The 17,879-nt window shown below is 39.9% G+C and overlaps 1 protein-coding gene across 6 annotated transcripts in view; it reads left to right on the top strand.

Moving 5' to 3' along the window:
* Window positions 1-17,879, top strand: part of TEC (tec protein tyrosine kinase) — a 170,000-nt gene that overhangs the window by 146,483 nt on the left and 5,638 nt on the right. For 5 of the 6 annotated variants that reach the window (XM_002688249.7, XM_059887759.1, XM_005207976.5 and 2 more), the window contains 6 exons: window positions 2,343-2,422; window positions 3,962-4,095; window positions 10,548-10,622; window positions 11,352-11,523; window positions 11,646-11,862; window positions 17,638-17,702. In XM_002688249.7, the coding sequence (XP_002688295.1) occupies window positions 2,343-2,422; window positions 3,962-4,095; window positions 10,548-10,622; window positions 11,352-11,523; window positions 11,646-11,862; window positions 17,638-17,702 (743 nt within the window). The remainder of the gene's footprint in view (window positions 1-2,342; window positions 2,423-3,961; window positions 4,096-10,547; window positions 10,623-11,351; window positions 11,524-11,645; window positions 11,863-17,637; window positions 17,703-17,879) is intronic. The other variant, XM_059887761.1, reaches the window with a different exon arrangement.

The following is a 17,879-nucleotide window of genomic DNA, read 5'->3' as shown; positions in this document are numbered from 1 at the left end:
GAGAGTTGGACTGTGAAGAAGGCTGAGCGCCAAAGAATTGATGCTTTTGAACTGTGGTGTTGGAGAAGACTCTTGAGTTCCTTGGTTTGCAAGGAGATCAAACCAGTAGATCCTAAAGGAAATCAGTCCTGAATATTCATTGGAAGGACTGATGCTGAAGCTGAAACTCCAATACTTTGGCCACCTGATGCAAAGAACTGACTCATTGGAAAAGACCCTGATGCTGGGAAAGATTGAAGGCGGGAGGAGAAGGGGACGACAGAGCATGAGATGGTTGGATGGCATTGCTGACTCTATCTATTGACATGAGTTTGAGCAAGCTCCAGGAGTTGGTGACAGACAGGGAATTCTGGCGTGCTGCCGTTCATGCAGTTGCAGAGTCAGACACACCTGAGTGACTGAACTGAACTCAACTCATGCTTGATTCATATGACATGTCACCTCTCCTCCCATTCTGTGGGTGGCTCCACAGTGAAAGGCCGCTGTAGGGCAGTGGGTACCTAGAAGGCTTGAGGTCTAAATCCTGGCTCTGCTCTTTATTAGCCATTTGACCTGGGGTAAATTTCCAACCTTTCTGTGCTTCATTTCCTCACCTGTAAACAGGTAAGGGGATAATAGTAGTACCTACCTCAAAAGACTATTTTGAGGACTGAGTAGATCCACATATAATATATCAAAGCAGAGTAAGTTTTCAATAAGTATGTGCAGTGGCACCCCACTCCGGTACTTTTGCCTGGAAAATCCCATGGACGGAGGAGCCTGGTGGGCTGCAGTCCATGGAGTCGCTAGAGTTGGCCTGAGCGACTCTAGTGACTTCACTTTCACTTTTCACTTTCATGCCTCGGAGAAGGAAATGGCCACCCACTCCAGTGTTCTTGCCTGGAGAATCCCAGGGACGGGGAAGCCTGGTGGGCTGCCGTCTACGGGGTCGCACAGAGTCGAACACGACTGAAGCGACTTAGCAGCAGCAGCAGCAGGGACTTCCTTGGTGGTCCAGTGGTTAAGACTCTCTTCTCCACTGCACTGGGCACCTGTTTGATCCCTGGTTGGGAAACTGAGATCTCACATGCCACACAGTGCAGCCAAAAACAAAAGAAAATAAGCACACAGACAAACAAAATGTGTTTTACTAGAAAATCTTCCAGCAAAGATAAAGGAATAGTTCTGCTTTATAGAGTAAAATCATTTCCAGGAAGTTTTGTGTAAGCAAATAATGTTAACTCATGGGAAACATAAATCAGGGGAAACAAAGTTTACTGACCAATAAATTATTATGATCATTGTCCCTAATGGTTCTTATCAGATTTATTTTGGGGGCTTTATTTCATTCCATTGTCTTTCCTAGGAATAAGGACAGACTGTTTATTTTCATCTGCTAGGCACACTTTCCAAGCGGATTCAGTGTTGGAGACTGACTGTGGTGCTGTTGGTGGAGAGGTGTTTGAGGTTCCTGGCTTCTGTTTCTTGCTCTTAGGCTTAGAACTTGATGAGGATTTATCTCTTGACCATTCACTGTGTTTCTGCCTTTTGGTTTTCTCTGCTTAAGTTGCTTGTGCTTCCGTCTCTCCTTTTGTAAAGAGTGATATTTAACATAGATTTCTAGGGGAATTAAGGACTTTTTTAAGTGTTTCTATAAAGAGCACTGAGATGTTTATAGGAAAAATGCTATGTGGACAAAGATGATATAGAGTTAGGATTCACGACTTCTAGAAAATACAAAAAATGTATGAAATGAAACCCCGTTGTTAAGAAATGCCGTTTTCAGTAACTGTTTCCCCATATGTCCAGGAAGTAAAGGAATTGCAAAACTTGTCTGTCAGTTCTGGAAGGGCCCTGAGAGATTATCTTGGTGAAATGTCTCCTACTAGTGTGTGTTCCATGCATTGGAGAAGGAAATGGCAACCCACTCCAGTGTTCTTGCCTGGAGAATCCCAGGGACAGGGGAGCCTGGTGGGCTGCCGTCTATGGGGTCGCACAGAGTTGGACACGACTGAAGTGACTTAGCAGCAGCAGCAGCGTGTGTGTGAAGAGTTACAGCTATGGGGAATTATGAGTGTGCTTTCTTTAACCAGTCCATGGGTTGCAACAGTCCACGGGTTGCAAAGAGTCGGACACGACTGAGTGACTTCACTTTCACTTTCACTTTCTTTAACTAATCTCACGGTCCAGTAATGTGAAGTGAAACATCACGTGGATGACTTACCTGTTGCTAAGTTGTGCTTCTCCAACCAGATTTTCTAGGCAGAGGATAATAATCATAAAATCATAAAACTGGGTTCTTGGATCTTCTGTATGGCATTGATATTGGATTGAAATAAAATTTTTCTTAACTTGGATTTTAGGATAAAGAAGGTGGTTTTATGGTAAGAGATTCCAGTCAACCAGGCATGTACACAGTTTCCCTTTATACAAAGTTTGGAGGGTAAGTAATCTCTCTGTCTTTTAATTCAGAATTTTTGAATGCAGTTCTTACATAGCTTGCATGGATTCCTGAAAAATAAGCTGCAATTCAGAATTTAAAAATCTGAACTTGATTTCTAAAGTCTATGTGCTGTGCTGTGCTGTGCTGTGCTGTGCTTAGTCGCTCAGTCATGTCCAACTCTTTGTGTCCCCATGGACTGTAGCTTACCAGGTTCCTCTGTCCATGGGGATTCTCCAGGCAAGAAGACTGGGGTGGGTTGCCATGCCCTCCTCCAGGGGATCTTTCTGACCCAGGGATCGAACCAAGCTCTCCCGCACTGCAGGTGGATTCTTTACTGTCTGAGCCACCAGGGAAGCCCTAAAGTCTATAACATTTTTGTATTCATATCTAGTAATTGTCCTCATCATTTTCTATATATGTATTTGTTGAGAATGGCTATAGAAACCTTGGGGCTTCCCAGCTGGTACAGTAAAGAATACAGCTGCCAATGCAAGAGACTCAGGTTTGATCTCTGAGTCTGGAAGATCCCCTGGAGTAGGCAATGACAACTCACTCCAGTATTCTTACCTGGAAAAGTTCATGGACAGAGGAACCTGACTGGCTACAGTCTATGGGGTCACAAAGAGTCAGACACCACTGAGGGACTGAGCACACACACACATAGAAATCTTAGCAACATTCCACAGATAATTACTTTGTACTGTGCTAGTGGTAAGGCTACCACACTGAGTTGCTTCCAGTTGCTTGGTGGGGATTTCTTTCAGAGAAGCAAACAGGCAGTGCTGGTATATATGAGTGAGTGCTGGGCAGAGTGCCTGTGTGGCAGGGTAGTGGGGTACATAGCCCAGACACATCTGAGTTAGTCATTAATACTACCTACTGACATCCAATCTGAGACCTGATGGGTGAGGCAGGTGGAGGTTGGAGGGAGGGGAACAAGTGTTTCTGACACAGGAAATTGCTGGACCCAGAAGTGAAGGAGCACTTGGCAAGCTGAGGAAAGTGTATTGTAACTAGATTATAGAATGGGAGGGGTGGGGCAAGGGAGGAGAGAGGAACCTGAGAAGGAAATGTGAAGTCTGAGCTTTATCTTAACACCAGCAAGAGTTCTCTGAAAAGGACTTTTAGCAGATGACTCAAGAAGATCTGTGTTACAGAAAGATATCTAAAACAGAAGTTGTACATGTTTTATAAGTTCAGTTTATTCACTTTTAGAGGTCCTCTGAACATTTGTAACATCAATAATAGGGACAAAAAGCAGTAGCCAGCTAATTGCTATTTTAAGACTTTAAACTATTAGTAAAGAGTTGGTAGAAATTCTTTTTTACATTCTCATGCAAGAGATCAATGATGTTATCAGTGACCACTTTAAATCCCATCTGCTAATTTGAAAGGTGAAATTAAGAAGAACATGGGGAAAAATAAAATTTGTGTTGGAGACTAGATGGGGCTATATGTAGGGACCCTGGTAGAAAATATCTTACAAGTGAAGTTATGTTATTCCAACTTAGTTCTAACACATTTGGATTTTTGTTATAGCGAAGGTTCCTCAGGTTTCAGGCATTACCATATAAAGGAAACAATGACATCTCCAAAGAAGTATTATCTGGCAGAAAAACATGCTTTTGGTTCAATTCCTGAGATTATTGAATATCATAAGCACAATGCAGCAGGTAAGTAAGCTGTTAAAACCTAGTTCAAATATGCTTAGAATAATTAGACATTGTGATGCGTTCTTCCTGGAGCAATTTTATATTGCAATTAGTTGTAGAATGTCATTGGTTGCATATTAAGGAAATGATATATACAAAGAAAAATCAGAAATAATGACTAAAGAAGTGCAGTCTTGACCTTTAAATGCAAGTTATTTTTGTTGTAGGTGGCAAAGGTTCACATTTCTGTGGTTTATACCCTTGGTGCTGACAAACACTCTTTGCTTGACCAAACTTTAGTCAGGGTCTGGAACCATCTCCTAGGTCCATCAGTATATTTTCTTATAAAATCCAATTTTAGCAATAACACTGCTATGTCAGTTTAACCAGAACCTGTTAACCTTGAGATCTGAAACATATCTAAGCACCCTCAGTATCTGATTGAGTTCCTCATCTCCAGTCATCCCCTGCGTGATAGTCCGGCACCCTGGCTTATCTTCAGCGAGAATAATCTTGCTGCAAGATTCCTGATAGATGGGCTTAGCTAGAACCATCCCCACTCCTCCTTCCACTGGTGTTTCTTTTAGTAATTTTCCACCCACTGAACCCCACCCTTCTCCTTGGCTGTAAGCTTTCACTTACCCATGCTGTATTTGGAGTTGAGTCCATCTCTCTCCCCTATTCTAAAATCCCATTGCTGTGGTCCCTATACCTGTCACAATGGTGCTGATTGAAGCCTGCCGAACCATCTGTGACAGTGTCGTTGAATATTTTTTTTTTTCCTTTAACAGTACCAGACTAAAATTCAACATATGTCTGTGTCAGAGTTGTCACAGAAGCTACCAGATGAGCAGCTTGGGTTTAGGTCTATGTTAGAGGCTTCTAGAAACTAGAGTAATAGTGTCCCAGACAAGTTTCCCATCTTTCTGAATCTCTGCTACACTTGCCACTGAATGGGAATAAACCAAACACCAAAAATAAAACCAGACACCACAGTTTTGCCCATTGAGGCTCCACAGGATGAAACAGAGAGGTTTCTAGCTTTTGACTTCAAAGGTATAACTGAGTAGAGAGCCAAGCATCCAACCCAATTTATAGATACTTTATTGAAGGCTTTGGATATTTTATTGAAGGCTTTTGCCAAGAATTTTGATATTTGTGACTCTCTTTACTTTTCTCAGATAATGATAGAAACCGTTATTGAAATATAATTTACACATCCTAAAGTTCATCTGTGTGATATGTTCATAAATTAGTAATTTACAGAGTTGTGTCAACTGTCACTATAATCTAAGGTCATTTTTACTGTCCCCCACAAGAAATCTTGAACCCATTAATCAGTTCAGTTCAGTTCAGTCGCTCCGTTGTGTCCGACGCTTTGCAACCCCATGAATCACAGCATGCCAGGCTCCCTGTCCATCACCAACTCCCAGAGTTCACTCAGACTCACGTCCATCAAGTCAGTGATGCCATCCAGCCATCTCATCCGCTGTCGTCCCCTTCTCCTCTTGCCCCCAATCCCTCCCAGTATCAGAGTCTTTTCCAATGAGTCAACTCTTCGCATGAGGTGGCCAAAGTACTGGGGTTTCAGCTTTAGCATTATTCCTTCCAAAGAACACCCAGGACTGATCTCCTTTAGGATGGACTGGTTGGATCTCCTTGCAGTTCAAGGGACTCTCAAGAGTCTTCTCCAACACCACAGTTCAAAAGCATCAATTCTTCGACTCTCAGCCTTTTTCACAGTCCAACTCTCACATCCATATGTGACCAGTGGAAAAACCATAGCCTTGACTAGATGGACCTTTGTTGGCAAAGTAATGTCTCTGCTTTTCAATATGCTATCTAGGTTGGTCACAACTTTCCTTCCAAGGAGTAAGCGTCTTTTAATTTCATGGCTGCAATCACCATCTGCAGTGATTTTGGAGCCCAGAAAAATAAAGTCTGACACTGTTTCCACTGTTTCCCCAACTATTTCCTATGAAGGGATGGGACCAGATGCCATGATCTTCGTTTTCTGAATGTTGAGCTTTAAGCCAACTTTTTCACTCTCTACTTTCACTTCCATCAAGAGGCTTTTTAGTTCTTCTTCACTTTCTGCCATGAGGGTGGTGTCATCTGCATATCTGAGGTGATTGATGTTTCTCCCGGCAATCTTGATTCCAGCTTGTGCTTCTTCCAGCCCAGCATTTCTCATGATGTACTCTGCATATAACTTAAACAAGCAGGGTGACAATATACAGCCCTGATGTACTCTTTTTCCTATTTGGAACCAGTCTGTAGTTCCATGTCCAGTTCTAACTGTTGCTTCCTGACCTACATACAGGTTTCTCAAGAGGCAGATCAGGTGGTCTGGTATTCCCATCTCTTTCAGAATTTTCCAGAGTTTATTGTGATCCACACAATCAAAGGCTTTGGCATAGTCAATAAAGCAGAAATAGATGTTTTTCTGGAACTCTCTTGCTTTTTCCATGATCCAGCGGATGTTGGCAATTTGATCTCTGTTTCTTCTGCCTTTTCTAAAACCAGCCTGAATGTCTGGAAGTTCACAGTTCACATATTGCTGAAGCCTGGCTTGGAGAATTTTGAGCATTACTTTACTAGCATATGAGATGAGTGCAATTGTGCAGTAGTTTGAGCATTCTTTGGCATTGCCTTTCTTTGGGATTGGAATGAAAACTGACCTTTTCCAGTCCTGTGGCCACTGCTGAGTTTTCCAAATTTGCTGGCATATTGAGTGCAGCACTTTCACAGCACCATCTTTCAGGATTTGAAATAGCTCAACTGGAATTCCATCACCTCCACTAGCATTGTTCATAGTGATACTTTCTAAGGCCTACTTGACTTCACATTCCAGGATGTCTGGCTCTAGGTCAGTGATCACACCATCGTGATTATCTGGGTCGTGAAGATCTTTTTTGTACAGTTCTTCTGTGTATTCCTGCCACTTCTTCTTAATATCTTCTGCTTCTGTTAGGTCCATACCATTTCTGTCCTTTATTGAGCCCATGTTTGCATGAAATGTTCCCTTGGTATCTCTAATTTTCTTGAAGAGATCTCTAGTCTTTCCCATTCTGTTGTTTTCCTCTATTTCTTTGCATTGGTCGCTGAGGAAGGCTTTCTTATCTCTTCTTGCTATTCTTTGGAACTCTGCATTCAGATGCTTATATCTTTCCTTTTCTCCTTTGCTTTTTGCTTCTCTTCTTTTCAGAGCTATTTGTAAGCCCTCCTCAGACGGCCATTTTGCTTTTTTGCATTTCTTTTCCATGGGGATGGTCTTGATCCCTGTCTCCTGTACAATGTCACGAACTTCTGTCCATAGTTCATCAGGCGCTCTATCAGATCTAGTCCCTTAAATCTATTTCTCTCTTCCACTGTATAATCATAAGGGATTTGATTTAGGTCATACCTGAATGGTCTAGTGGTTTTCCCTACTTTCTTCAATTTCAGTCTGAATTTGGCAATAAAGAGTTCATGATCTGAGCCGCAGTCAGCTCCTGGTCTTGTTTTTGTTGACTGTATAGAGCTTCTCCATCTTTGGCTGCAAAGAATATAATCAGTCTGATTTCAGTGTTGACCATCTGGTGATGTCCATGTGTAGAGTCTTCTCTTGTGTTGTTGAAAGAGGGTGTTTGCTATGACCAGTGCATTTTCTTGGCAAAACTCTATTAGTCTTTGCCCTGCTTCATTCCGTATTCCAAGGCCAAATTTGCCTGTTACTCCAGGTGTTTCTTGACTTCCTACTTTTGCATTCCAGTCCCCTATAATGAAAAGGACATCTTTTTTGGGTGTTATTTCTAAAAGGTCTTGTAGGTCTTCATAGAACCGTTCAACTTCAGCTTCTTCAGCATTACTGGTTGAGGCATAGACTTGGATTACTGTGATATTGAGTGGTTTGCCTTGGAAACGAACAGAGATCATTCTGTCATTTTTGAGATTGCATCCAAGTACTGCATTTCAGACTCTCTTGTTGACCATGATGGCTACTCCATTTCTTCTAAGGGATTCCTGCCCACAGTAGTAGATATAATGGTCATCTGAGTTAAATTCACCCATTCCAGTCCATTTCAGTTCGCTGATTCCTAGATTGTCAGCATTCACTCTTGCCATCTCTTGTTTGACCACTTCCAATTTGCCTTGATTCATGGACCTGACATTCCAGGTTCCTATGCAGTATTGCTCTTTACAGCATCAGACCTTGCTTCTATCACCAGTCACATCCACAACTGGGTATTGTTTTTGCTTTGGCTCCATCCCTTCATTCTTTCTGGAGTTATTTCTCCACTGATCTCCAGTAGCATATTGGGCCCCTACTGACCTGGGGAGTTCCTCTTTCAGTATCCTATCATTTTGCCTTTTCATACTGTTCATGAGGTTCCCAAGGCAAGAATACTGAAGTGGTTAATAGTCATCACCTAATCCCCTTCACCAGTCCAGCCCTAGGCAACCACTAGTCTATGTTCTCTCTTTACAGATTGGCCTGTTTTGGATTTTCATGTAAATGGAATCATACAATATGTGGTGTATTGTGACTATATGTGGTCTATTGTGCTTCTTTGAGTATAGTATGTCAGAGCCTCTATAAGTACTCTATTCCTTTTCATTGATGAATAATCATCTATTGTGTAGTTGTTTATCCATTTTGTGTCATTCATTAGTTGATGGACATTTGGGTTGTTTGCACCTTTTGGCTGTTTTCAGTTATGCTGCTATGAACATATGTGTACAAGTTTTTGCCTGGGAACATGTTGCATTTTTCTTGGGTACTTACCTAAGAATGGATTTGCTAGATGATATAGCAACTCTGTGTTTAATATTGATGAACTAATTTCATATCAATTTATCCCCCAAAGAATTTTTTCTTATCTTTTATTCTATGCTTTTTCAGTGTTCACATTCCCTTCTTTCTTTTTGTTCTTGTGTGAATTTTATTCTTCATCATTATCTCAGTTAATTCATTTCAGAAACATGTATTAAATGCCTAGTGCATACCAGTAAACTATGTCAGGCTGTAGGGAGACTATGGTGAACTAGATGTTATTAATCTCAACATCTGGTGGGGGAGACACAGAAGTACATAATAATATTAAATTACTATGAGATATCGTATATTAGAGAAAATACATTGTGCTACAAGGTACCTATAGGTGAAATACCTGGGATTTCTTTTTTAGTACTTAAGCAACTTAAGTTAAAGGATTTAATGTACATCTCTGATTTCCAGTAGCTGGTATTCCCAGTTGTTAATGTTGTAGAGTCCAACTTTTTGTTTTGTTTTTTCTCTACGAAATGCTTTATTTTTTAAATTTATTTTTTAATTGAAGGATAATTGCTTTACAGAATTTTGTTGGTTTCTGCCAAACATCAGCATGAATCAACCATAGGTATACATATGTCCCCTCCCTCTTGAACCTCCTTCCCATCTCCCTCCCTATAGAGTCCAGTTTTTATGCTGAGATTACAAATACAGAGTTATGGCAAGTGAATCACTTTAATTTTTAGTAGACTACTGTAGTTCCATTTTATAATTCAAATTTATACTGGGAAAGAACATGATACAATAATTCATAATAATTTTTGGAAACTAAACATCCTTTAAAATGTTTGCAAAGACAGTATGTTAGCATGGTGCCTGATAAACACTGCATTTTAAAAAATAATGTTGAATGAATAAAAACATATGTATATTTAAAAAATATGAAATTGTCAACTCAGTAGTGAAACCAAGTAGAACCCTGTGGGGCCTTCCTGGGTACAAAAACCCCTGTGTGTTTGCCATTTCTTGTTTGTTTAAAAAAAAAAAAAAAAAAGCCTCCCCTGAATTCCCAAGGAGAGGCTCAAGCAGTTCATGATTAGAGTTACTGGACTCCTAGTTCCTCCTGAAAGGATATAGATAACAATCTGATGCATACCTTTGAGTTGCTCTGCAGAAACTAAGACCCCCATCCAGGTGGAGGAGGGTGACTGCCTGCTGACCCCAAGCAGGTAGACCCCAGACTGGTTGGAACTAGAAGGCTGATGACTGAGATTCCTGAAACATCACGCTGTTACTTACCACCAATCAGTAGAAGGTCCATGAACTAATCACTCATTAGATGATCCCCTCCCATAACATTGTCTTTAAAACCCTTGTTAAAAGGCTTTTGGGGAGTTTGAGTCTTTTGAGCACAAGCCACCCAATTCTCCTTGCTCGGCCCTGCAATAAACCTTTATCTGCTCCAAACCCTGACATTTTGATTTGTTTGGCCTCACTATGCATCAGCCACACAGACTTGCTTTTGACAACGTAGGATCATCTTCCTTCCCTCCTTCCTTTACTTTTTGCCGGGATATAGCACAGGGCTGTATGTACATACAGAAGACGAGCAGTAAGTGAATAAAGGAATGACTTCTGTGGGTGAATTTCTAGTTTAGTGTTTTACTATGCAGAATGATTCAGAGTGAATTCAATTGCAGTACTTCTCTTTGATTTCTAGGACTTGTCACAAGGCTGCGGTACCCAGTCAGCACAAAGGGGAAGAATGCACCAACCACTGCGGGGTTCAGCTACGGTAACTCCTTTCGCAGTTGTGTGGGTCATTTCTCTTGTAAAGAACCCATTATCACAAGGCCAGTTTAGATGTGTAGAATTCCACATATGGAACTGTTTTTATAGAAGTTTATAGTCTGAAATGTTAGATGATTATACTTAAGAGCTGTAGTAACCCTAGGTTTTCTGTTTTCATCATTATTGATTATTTGGCAAAAAAAAAAAAAAACCGCCTGTTTGTGAAAATGAAGCATTACCATGTTGCTTCTAAATTATATCAAAGTCTTCCTGGGTCTCAATGGGCTCGGTTGGCTACTCACAGGAATGTAAAGATGGAGGTTAGTAGAGAAGAGATCCAACTTGATTGTGCTACTGGCGAAACTCTTTCCAACTTGATGGACTTGAAAAAAAAAAAACTGAAGGAGAGGAATGGTAAAGGAGGAGGTATTTGTTTTAAAAAAAAGAGGTACCGTTCTTTCATGCTCCATTATTAGCTGATGATGCAGCATCTTCTTTCCTTCTTCAGTTCACTTTGCTTTTATTGCGACAGCTGAGAATGGGTCCATCCTCCTAGAGAGTAGAAAGCCACCTTCTGGGGTTTACCTGCAGGTTGCAAGTCTGCTCGCTGTTTTACCAGTACTAGTATTAACTGTATAATTTTTAGATTGACTTCAGTTATAGTTTGTTTCTCACTGATTTTTACTGTGTTCTCCTGCTTAAATTTTAACCACTTTCTCCTTCTGTCTCACAGAAAAATGGGAGATTAACCCTTCAGAGCTGACCTTTATGAGGGAGTTGGGGAGTGGACTGTTCGGAGTGGTAAGGCTTGGCAAGTGGCGAGCTCAGTACAAAGTAGCCATCAAAGCTATTCGGGAAGGTGCCATGTGTGAGGAAGACTTCATAGAAGAAGCTAAAGTGATGATGTACGTTTCTGTGTTTTTTTCTGGTTCCCCTTTCTGTATTCAGAAGTGGCCCCTTGCCAGCTAACACCCCTGGTGGTTTCTTTCTCCGCAGTAACTCTCTGTATGCTTAACTTCCCTCCCAGGAAACTGACACACCCGAAGTTAGTACAACTTTATGGTGTATGCACACAGCAGAAACCCATTTACATTGTTACCGAGTTCATGGAGAGGGGATGCCTTCTGAATTTCCTCCGCCAGAGACAAGGCCATTTCAGTAGAGATATGCTGCTGAGCATGTGTCAAGATGTGTGTGAAGGGATGGAGTACCTGGAGAGAAACAGCTTCATCCACAGAGACCTGGTAATCATACCACCTGCTTTCCTGTCCCTGGCCAAATTCCTTTGTAATCTGGGTCAGCAGTTCAGTTCAGTTCAGTCGCTCAGTCATATCTGACCCTTTGCGACTCCATGGACTGTAGCATGCCAGACTTCCCTGTCCATCATCAATTCCTGGAGCTTGCTCAGACTCATGTCCATCGAGTCGGTGATGCCATCCAACCATCTCATCCCCTTCTCCTCCCACCTTCAATCTTTCCCAGCATCAGGGTCTTTTCCAATGAATCAGTTCTTTGAATCAGGTGGCCAAAGTATCAGAGTTTCAGCTTCAGCATCAGTCCTTCCAATGAATATTCAGGACTGATTTCCTTTAGGATTGACTGGTCGAATCTCCTTGCAGTCCAAGGGACTCTCCAGAGTCTTCTCCAACACCACAATTCAAAAGCATCATTTCTTTGGCGTTCAGCTTTCTTTATAGTCCAACTCTCACATCCATACATGACCACTGGAAAAACCATAGCTTTGACTAGTCTACTGGAAAAACCATAGCTTTGTCAGCAGACAAGCAATGATTTATTCATACCCAAGTTTTGTTCTCAACAGTATTTCACCATTATTTTTAAATGTGGTAAATTTAACTTGCCTGGTAGTTTTAACAGAAAGATCTTGTTAAATCTAATACATGTAGTATATATAGTTACAGAGGTCGTATTTCCAAGTTAATAACCATGCGCTGATATTTGATCTTCACAAGAATCTCATGAGGTAGCCAGTGATAACAGATTTTCTGACCACCATTGTCTTATATAAGAAAATTAGCATCAGAGAAATGAGATAATTTGCATATGGTGAAAAATGGGTAAGTTAAGGGTTGACTCATCTTTTGACTTAATACTAAGGTCTTTTCTAGACTAGAAGAAGAAACTATTATGTAACAAAAATCCTTTGGTTCATTTTCTTCATTGGGAAGAGATGGAGGGCCATGTTAATAACTCCAGAAAATATCAGTAATCTTTTACTGGTTCTAAATGATTATGATAGAGACACTTCTAGATTTTCCTCTGTCTTATTCTGTCTCCCTTTCTCCTCCATTCTTTTTTCTTTCTCTTTTTCTTCTCTGCCTGTTATTGCCCAGTGTGTCTATTTTCAGTATGTTGGTAGAACTGTTAGTTCCTGTTAAAGTGTACAACCCTCTATTATTAACTGTAGTGATCATGCTATGTCTTAGATACTCAGAACTTATAACTGAAAGTTTGTACCCTTTGACCAACAGCTCTTCATTTCCCCTATCCCGCAACCCCTGGCAGTCACCAGTATACTCTCTCTTTATAAGAGTTCTGTTCTTTTTCCCCCGCTTAGATTCCATGTATAAGTGATACCATACAGTGTTTGTCTTTCTCTGACTGACCTATTTCACCTGACATAGTTTATTCCAGATTCATCCACGTTGTTGCAACCGATGGGATTTCCTTCTTTTTTATGGTTGAATAATGTTCCATTCTGCATGCCTGTGTGTGTGTAGTTATATACGTGTGTGTGTATATATATATGTATGCATGTATATGTACACACAGGTGTATACACACACACATACACTACACATGCATGCAGAATGGATGTGTATATACATACGCACACACATATATACACACACACACCACATTGTCTTTATTCATTCACCCATTGATGGACACTTACGTTGTTACCATATCTTGACTATTGTGAATAGTGTTGCTATGTATATGGGAGTGCAGATGTTTCTTTAAGATACTAATTTTGTTTCCTTTGGATATGTACTCATAAGTGGGATTGCTGGTTCATATGGTAGTCCATTTTTAATTTCTTGAGGAACCTCCATACTGCTTTCCATAGTGGCTGTACCAATTTGCATTTCCACCAACAGCATACAAGGATTCCTCTTTTTCTACCTTTTATATTTCTTGCTAGTGTTGTCATCTTGTGTTTTTGTTGTCGTAATTCTAATAGGTGTGAAGTGATATCTCATTGTAATTTTGATTTGCATTCCCCTGATGGTTTGTGGTGTTGAGCCCCTTTTCGTATATATGTTGACCATTTGTGTGTCTTTTTTTTTGTTTGCTGTGTCATGTGGCATGCAGGATATCAGTTCCCTGACCAGGGACTGAATCCATGCTCCCTGCAGTGCAAGTGCAGAGTCCTAACCAGTGGACCACCAGGGAATTCCCTTGTGTGTCTTTTTTGATGAAATAAGTATTCTGTCCTCTGCCCATTTTTCAATTGAATATTTGCTTTTTTTTTTTTTTTGCTATTGAGTTGAATGAGTTCCTTATTTATTTTAGATATTAACGCTGTATCAGATGAATGGTTTACAAACATTTTTTCCTATTCTGTAGTTTGCCTTTTCATTTTGCTGCTTGTTTCCTTTGCTGTGAAAAAGCTTTTCAGTTTGGTGTAGCCTAGTTAGTTTATCTGTGCTTTTGTTGCCATGCTTTGGTGTCATATCCAAAAGTTAATTTTGTGTATGGTGTAAGGTTAGGGTCCAAGTTCATTATTTTGCATATGGATATTTGAATTTCCCAGCCCCATTTGTGGAAGAGATTATCCTTTCCCTATTGTGTGTCTCGGTGCCCATGTTAAAGATTATGTAACCGTACATGTGTGGGTTTAGTTCCAGTTTCTCTGTTTCTGTTCCGTTGGTCTATGTTTCTCTTTTTGTGCCTTCACCATACTGTTTTGATTACTGTATTTCTGTAATCTGGTTCAAAATCAGGAAGTGTGATGCCTCCAGCTTTATTATTTTTCAAGATTCTTCTGGCTATTCAAGATCTTTTGTAGTTCCATATGAATTTTAGGATGATTTTTTATATTTCTATGAAAAATGCAGTAGAATGTTGATAGGGTTGCATTTCATCTGTAGATAATTTTAGGTAGTATGGACATTTTGACAGTTAATAATTCTTCCACTCTGTGAACACGGGCCACCTTGCCACTTAATTGTGTCTTCTCAGTTTCTTTCATCAGTCTTACAGTTGTCAATGTACAAGTCTTTCACCTCCTTGGTTAAATTTATTCCTACATATGTTCATGTTCTTTGTACTATTGAAATTCACTTGGTTTCTTAATTTCTCTCAGTTCATTGTTAGTGTATAAAACAAAACTGATTTTTCTGTTTATTTTGTATCCGACAACTTTACTGAATTCTTTTATTTTTTTAACAGTTTTTTAGTGGAGTCTTTATAGTTTTCTATATATAAGATCATGTCATCTGCAAACAGCAACAGTCTTACTTTTCTGTTCTAGTTTGGATGCCTTTCATTTTCTTTTCTCCTCTTGTTCTGGCTACGACTCCCAAGTACTGTGTTGAAAAGAAGTGACAAGAGTGGGCATCCTTGTCTTGTTCTGAATCTTGGAGAAAATGCTTTTTAGCTTTTCACCATTGAGTATGTTGTTAGCTGTGAGCTTGTAATATATGTTTTTATTATGTTGAAGTATATTACTTCTATGAAGTACATTACTTCTAATTTGTTGAGAGTTTTTAATCGTGAAATCAAGGGATATTCAGTTTTGTCAAATGCTTTTTCTGTGTCTATTGAGATAATCATTTTTATCCTTCCTTCTGTTAGTGTGGTTCCTCACATTTTTTGATTTGCATACGTCAAACTATCCTTGTATCTCAGGATTAAATACCACTGGATCATAGCATGCGATCATTTTAAATGTGCTATTGAATTCTGTTTGCTAATATTTTGTTGAGGATCTTTACATCTGTGTTCATCAGGGATATTGGCCTATAATTTTGTTTTCTTGTGTCCTTATCCTGCTTTGGTGTTAGGGTAATGTCAGCCTTATTAAATGAGATTGGAAGTGTACCTTTCAAAAATTTTTGGAAGAGCTTGAGAACTCAAATTTGGTGTTAATTCTTCTTTAAACGTTTGATAGAATTCACCAGTGAAATCATCTAGCCCTGGGCTTTTCTTTCACAAAACTTAAAAATTTATTTATTTATTTTGGCTATACTGGGTCTTCATTGCCACACATGGCTTTCTGTAACTGTGCTGAGTAGGGTCTGTTCTAGTCCAGTGCATGGGCTTCTCATGCAGTGCTTTCTGTTGTTGGAGAGCGTGGGCTCTAGGGCACGTGGGCTTTAGTAGTTGCTGTGCAGGGGCCTAAGAGCACAGACTCGGCAGTTGTGGCACATGGGCTCAGTTGCTTTATGGCATGTGGGATCTTCTTGGACCAGGGATTGAACCCACGCCCCCTGCATTGGCAGGCGGATTCCCAATCACTGAACAAAACTTTTAAAGACTACATTTTATGATAGGGGCAAAGGACTTTTCAAACTTGAAGATGTGAAAAGGTGGTGGGGTGGGGGGGCTTCCCTGGTAGTCCATTGGTTAAGAATCTGTCTTGCAATACAGTGGACACTGGTTTGATCCTTGGTCCTGGAAGATCCCACATGTTGCAGAGTAACTAAGCTTGAGTGCTGCAACTACTGAGCCCACGCTCTGGAGCTTGCGAGTTGCAACTGTTGAGCCCAAGAGCCCTCGAGTCTCAGAGTCCCGCAGCAGGAGAAGCCACTGCAGTAAGAAGCCTGTGCACCACCAACTAGAGCGTAGCCCCCACTTGCTGCAACTAGAGAAAACCCATGCTCAGCAATGAAGGCCCAGTGCAGCCAGGAAATAAATAAATTAAAAAATTTAAAAGGAAGATGTGATATGTGTAGCATTAGTTATTGTTATTATTATGTGCAGTGATGATAAAGAACATCTCTTTGTCATATTGAAACTTGTGAACTTAGCACCTTCCTCTTTCTTAAACTTGTAAAACTGATGGAAATCTGTAGTCTACATGGGTAGGACAGATTACACCTCTTTATACATATCACATCTTGGTGAAGGCAATTTTGATATCTTTGTGCCTGTGATACTGACATCAGTAGGGTATGTTTTTATCATCCCTTAAGGAAGATTCTGATGGTTCTGTCTCCTGGGTGAGGAATCCTGGTGACCATCATGTAAAGGACTATAGGATATCTTTACAGGAAGATGGAGATAACCCAGAGAATGGGCATTAAGTAATACTTTAAAAGAAACACTTAAAACACATTCAACAGGAAATAACCTCATTTAAGTGGAATTTGCCATGCATAGAGAACAAAATTCTGAAGCATCAGGAAGAAAAATACATTCTTACCCTATGGCTTTAGCATTTTAAATGATTGTCATCATGTCCTCCTTCTGAGAGATACTATGTGTTATTCCAAACTATTTTCTTGAACCTTGTAACCTTAAAGCATGGGCAAGAAAATCTAAATAATCTAGAATTGTATTTGTCATAAGTGATAAAGCAGACTATATTATGCAGGGCTGTTCTTTTGACTGGGGTAGGGAAGACCAATCATTGAGCAAAACACTGGGTAAAAGATCTTCACCCATCACTGTGGTGGTTGTGTGTTATATAGCTCACCTAGTAAGAACCTGAATTAAGGACCTTAAGAGATGTTGTTACTATCAATAAGAAAATCAGGTAATTTAATAAGAATAGCAAAAAGCTGGTTGACCCTTCTATTAGTCGTTAGCTGCGACAGTTGGCAAAGATTATGTAATAGTGTCTTGTTTGCACATGAGACTTTTGACCTGTCTTTGTATACATTCTTTCACATATATGTTGAAGACATTTCCATAGGGGTAAAAAAAATTTCATATAAGACACCTCTGCAAATGTTGACTGGCTTACAGTAAATTTAATATACACAGAACTTATATTTTTCTATTTTTATTGAACTTTTACACTAATATACCATTTTAATGTTGTTTTCCAGGCTGCCAGAAATTGTCTAGTAAATGAGGCAGGAATTGTGAAAGTGTCTGATTTTGGAATGGCTAGGTAAGACTGAGTATATGTGACCATTTTCTCTAAATTTGGGGTTAAATTAAGGCTCTGGCCTTTCCCTTTAAAGTACTTGACTTTTTCTTTGCAATTTGTGTCAACTTCTTCCTCTAAAGCCTATTTAAGAACTGTTTTGAAATATCTTTTTCTCCATTAGCAAAACATTAGAAGTAC

This window comes from Bos taurus, chromosome 6, assembly GCF_002263795.3.
Source record: "Bos taurus isolate L1 Dominette 01449 registration number 42190680 breed Hereford chromosome 6, ARS-UCD2.0, whole genome shotgun sequence".
Classification (NCBI taxonomy): Eukaryota; Metazoa; Chordata; class Mammalia; order Artiodactyla; family Bovidae; genus Bos; species Bos taurus.
This window is presented reverse-complemented; position numbering and strand designations above follow the sequence as displayed.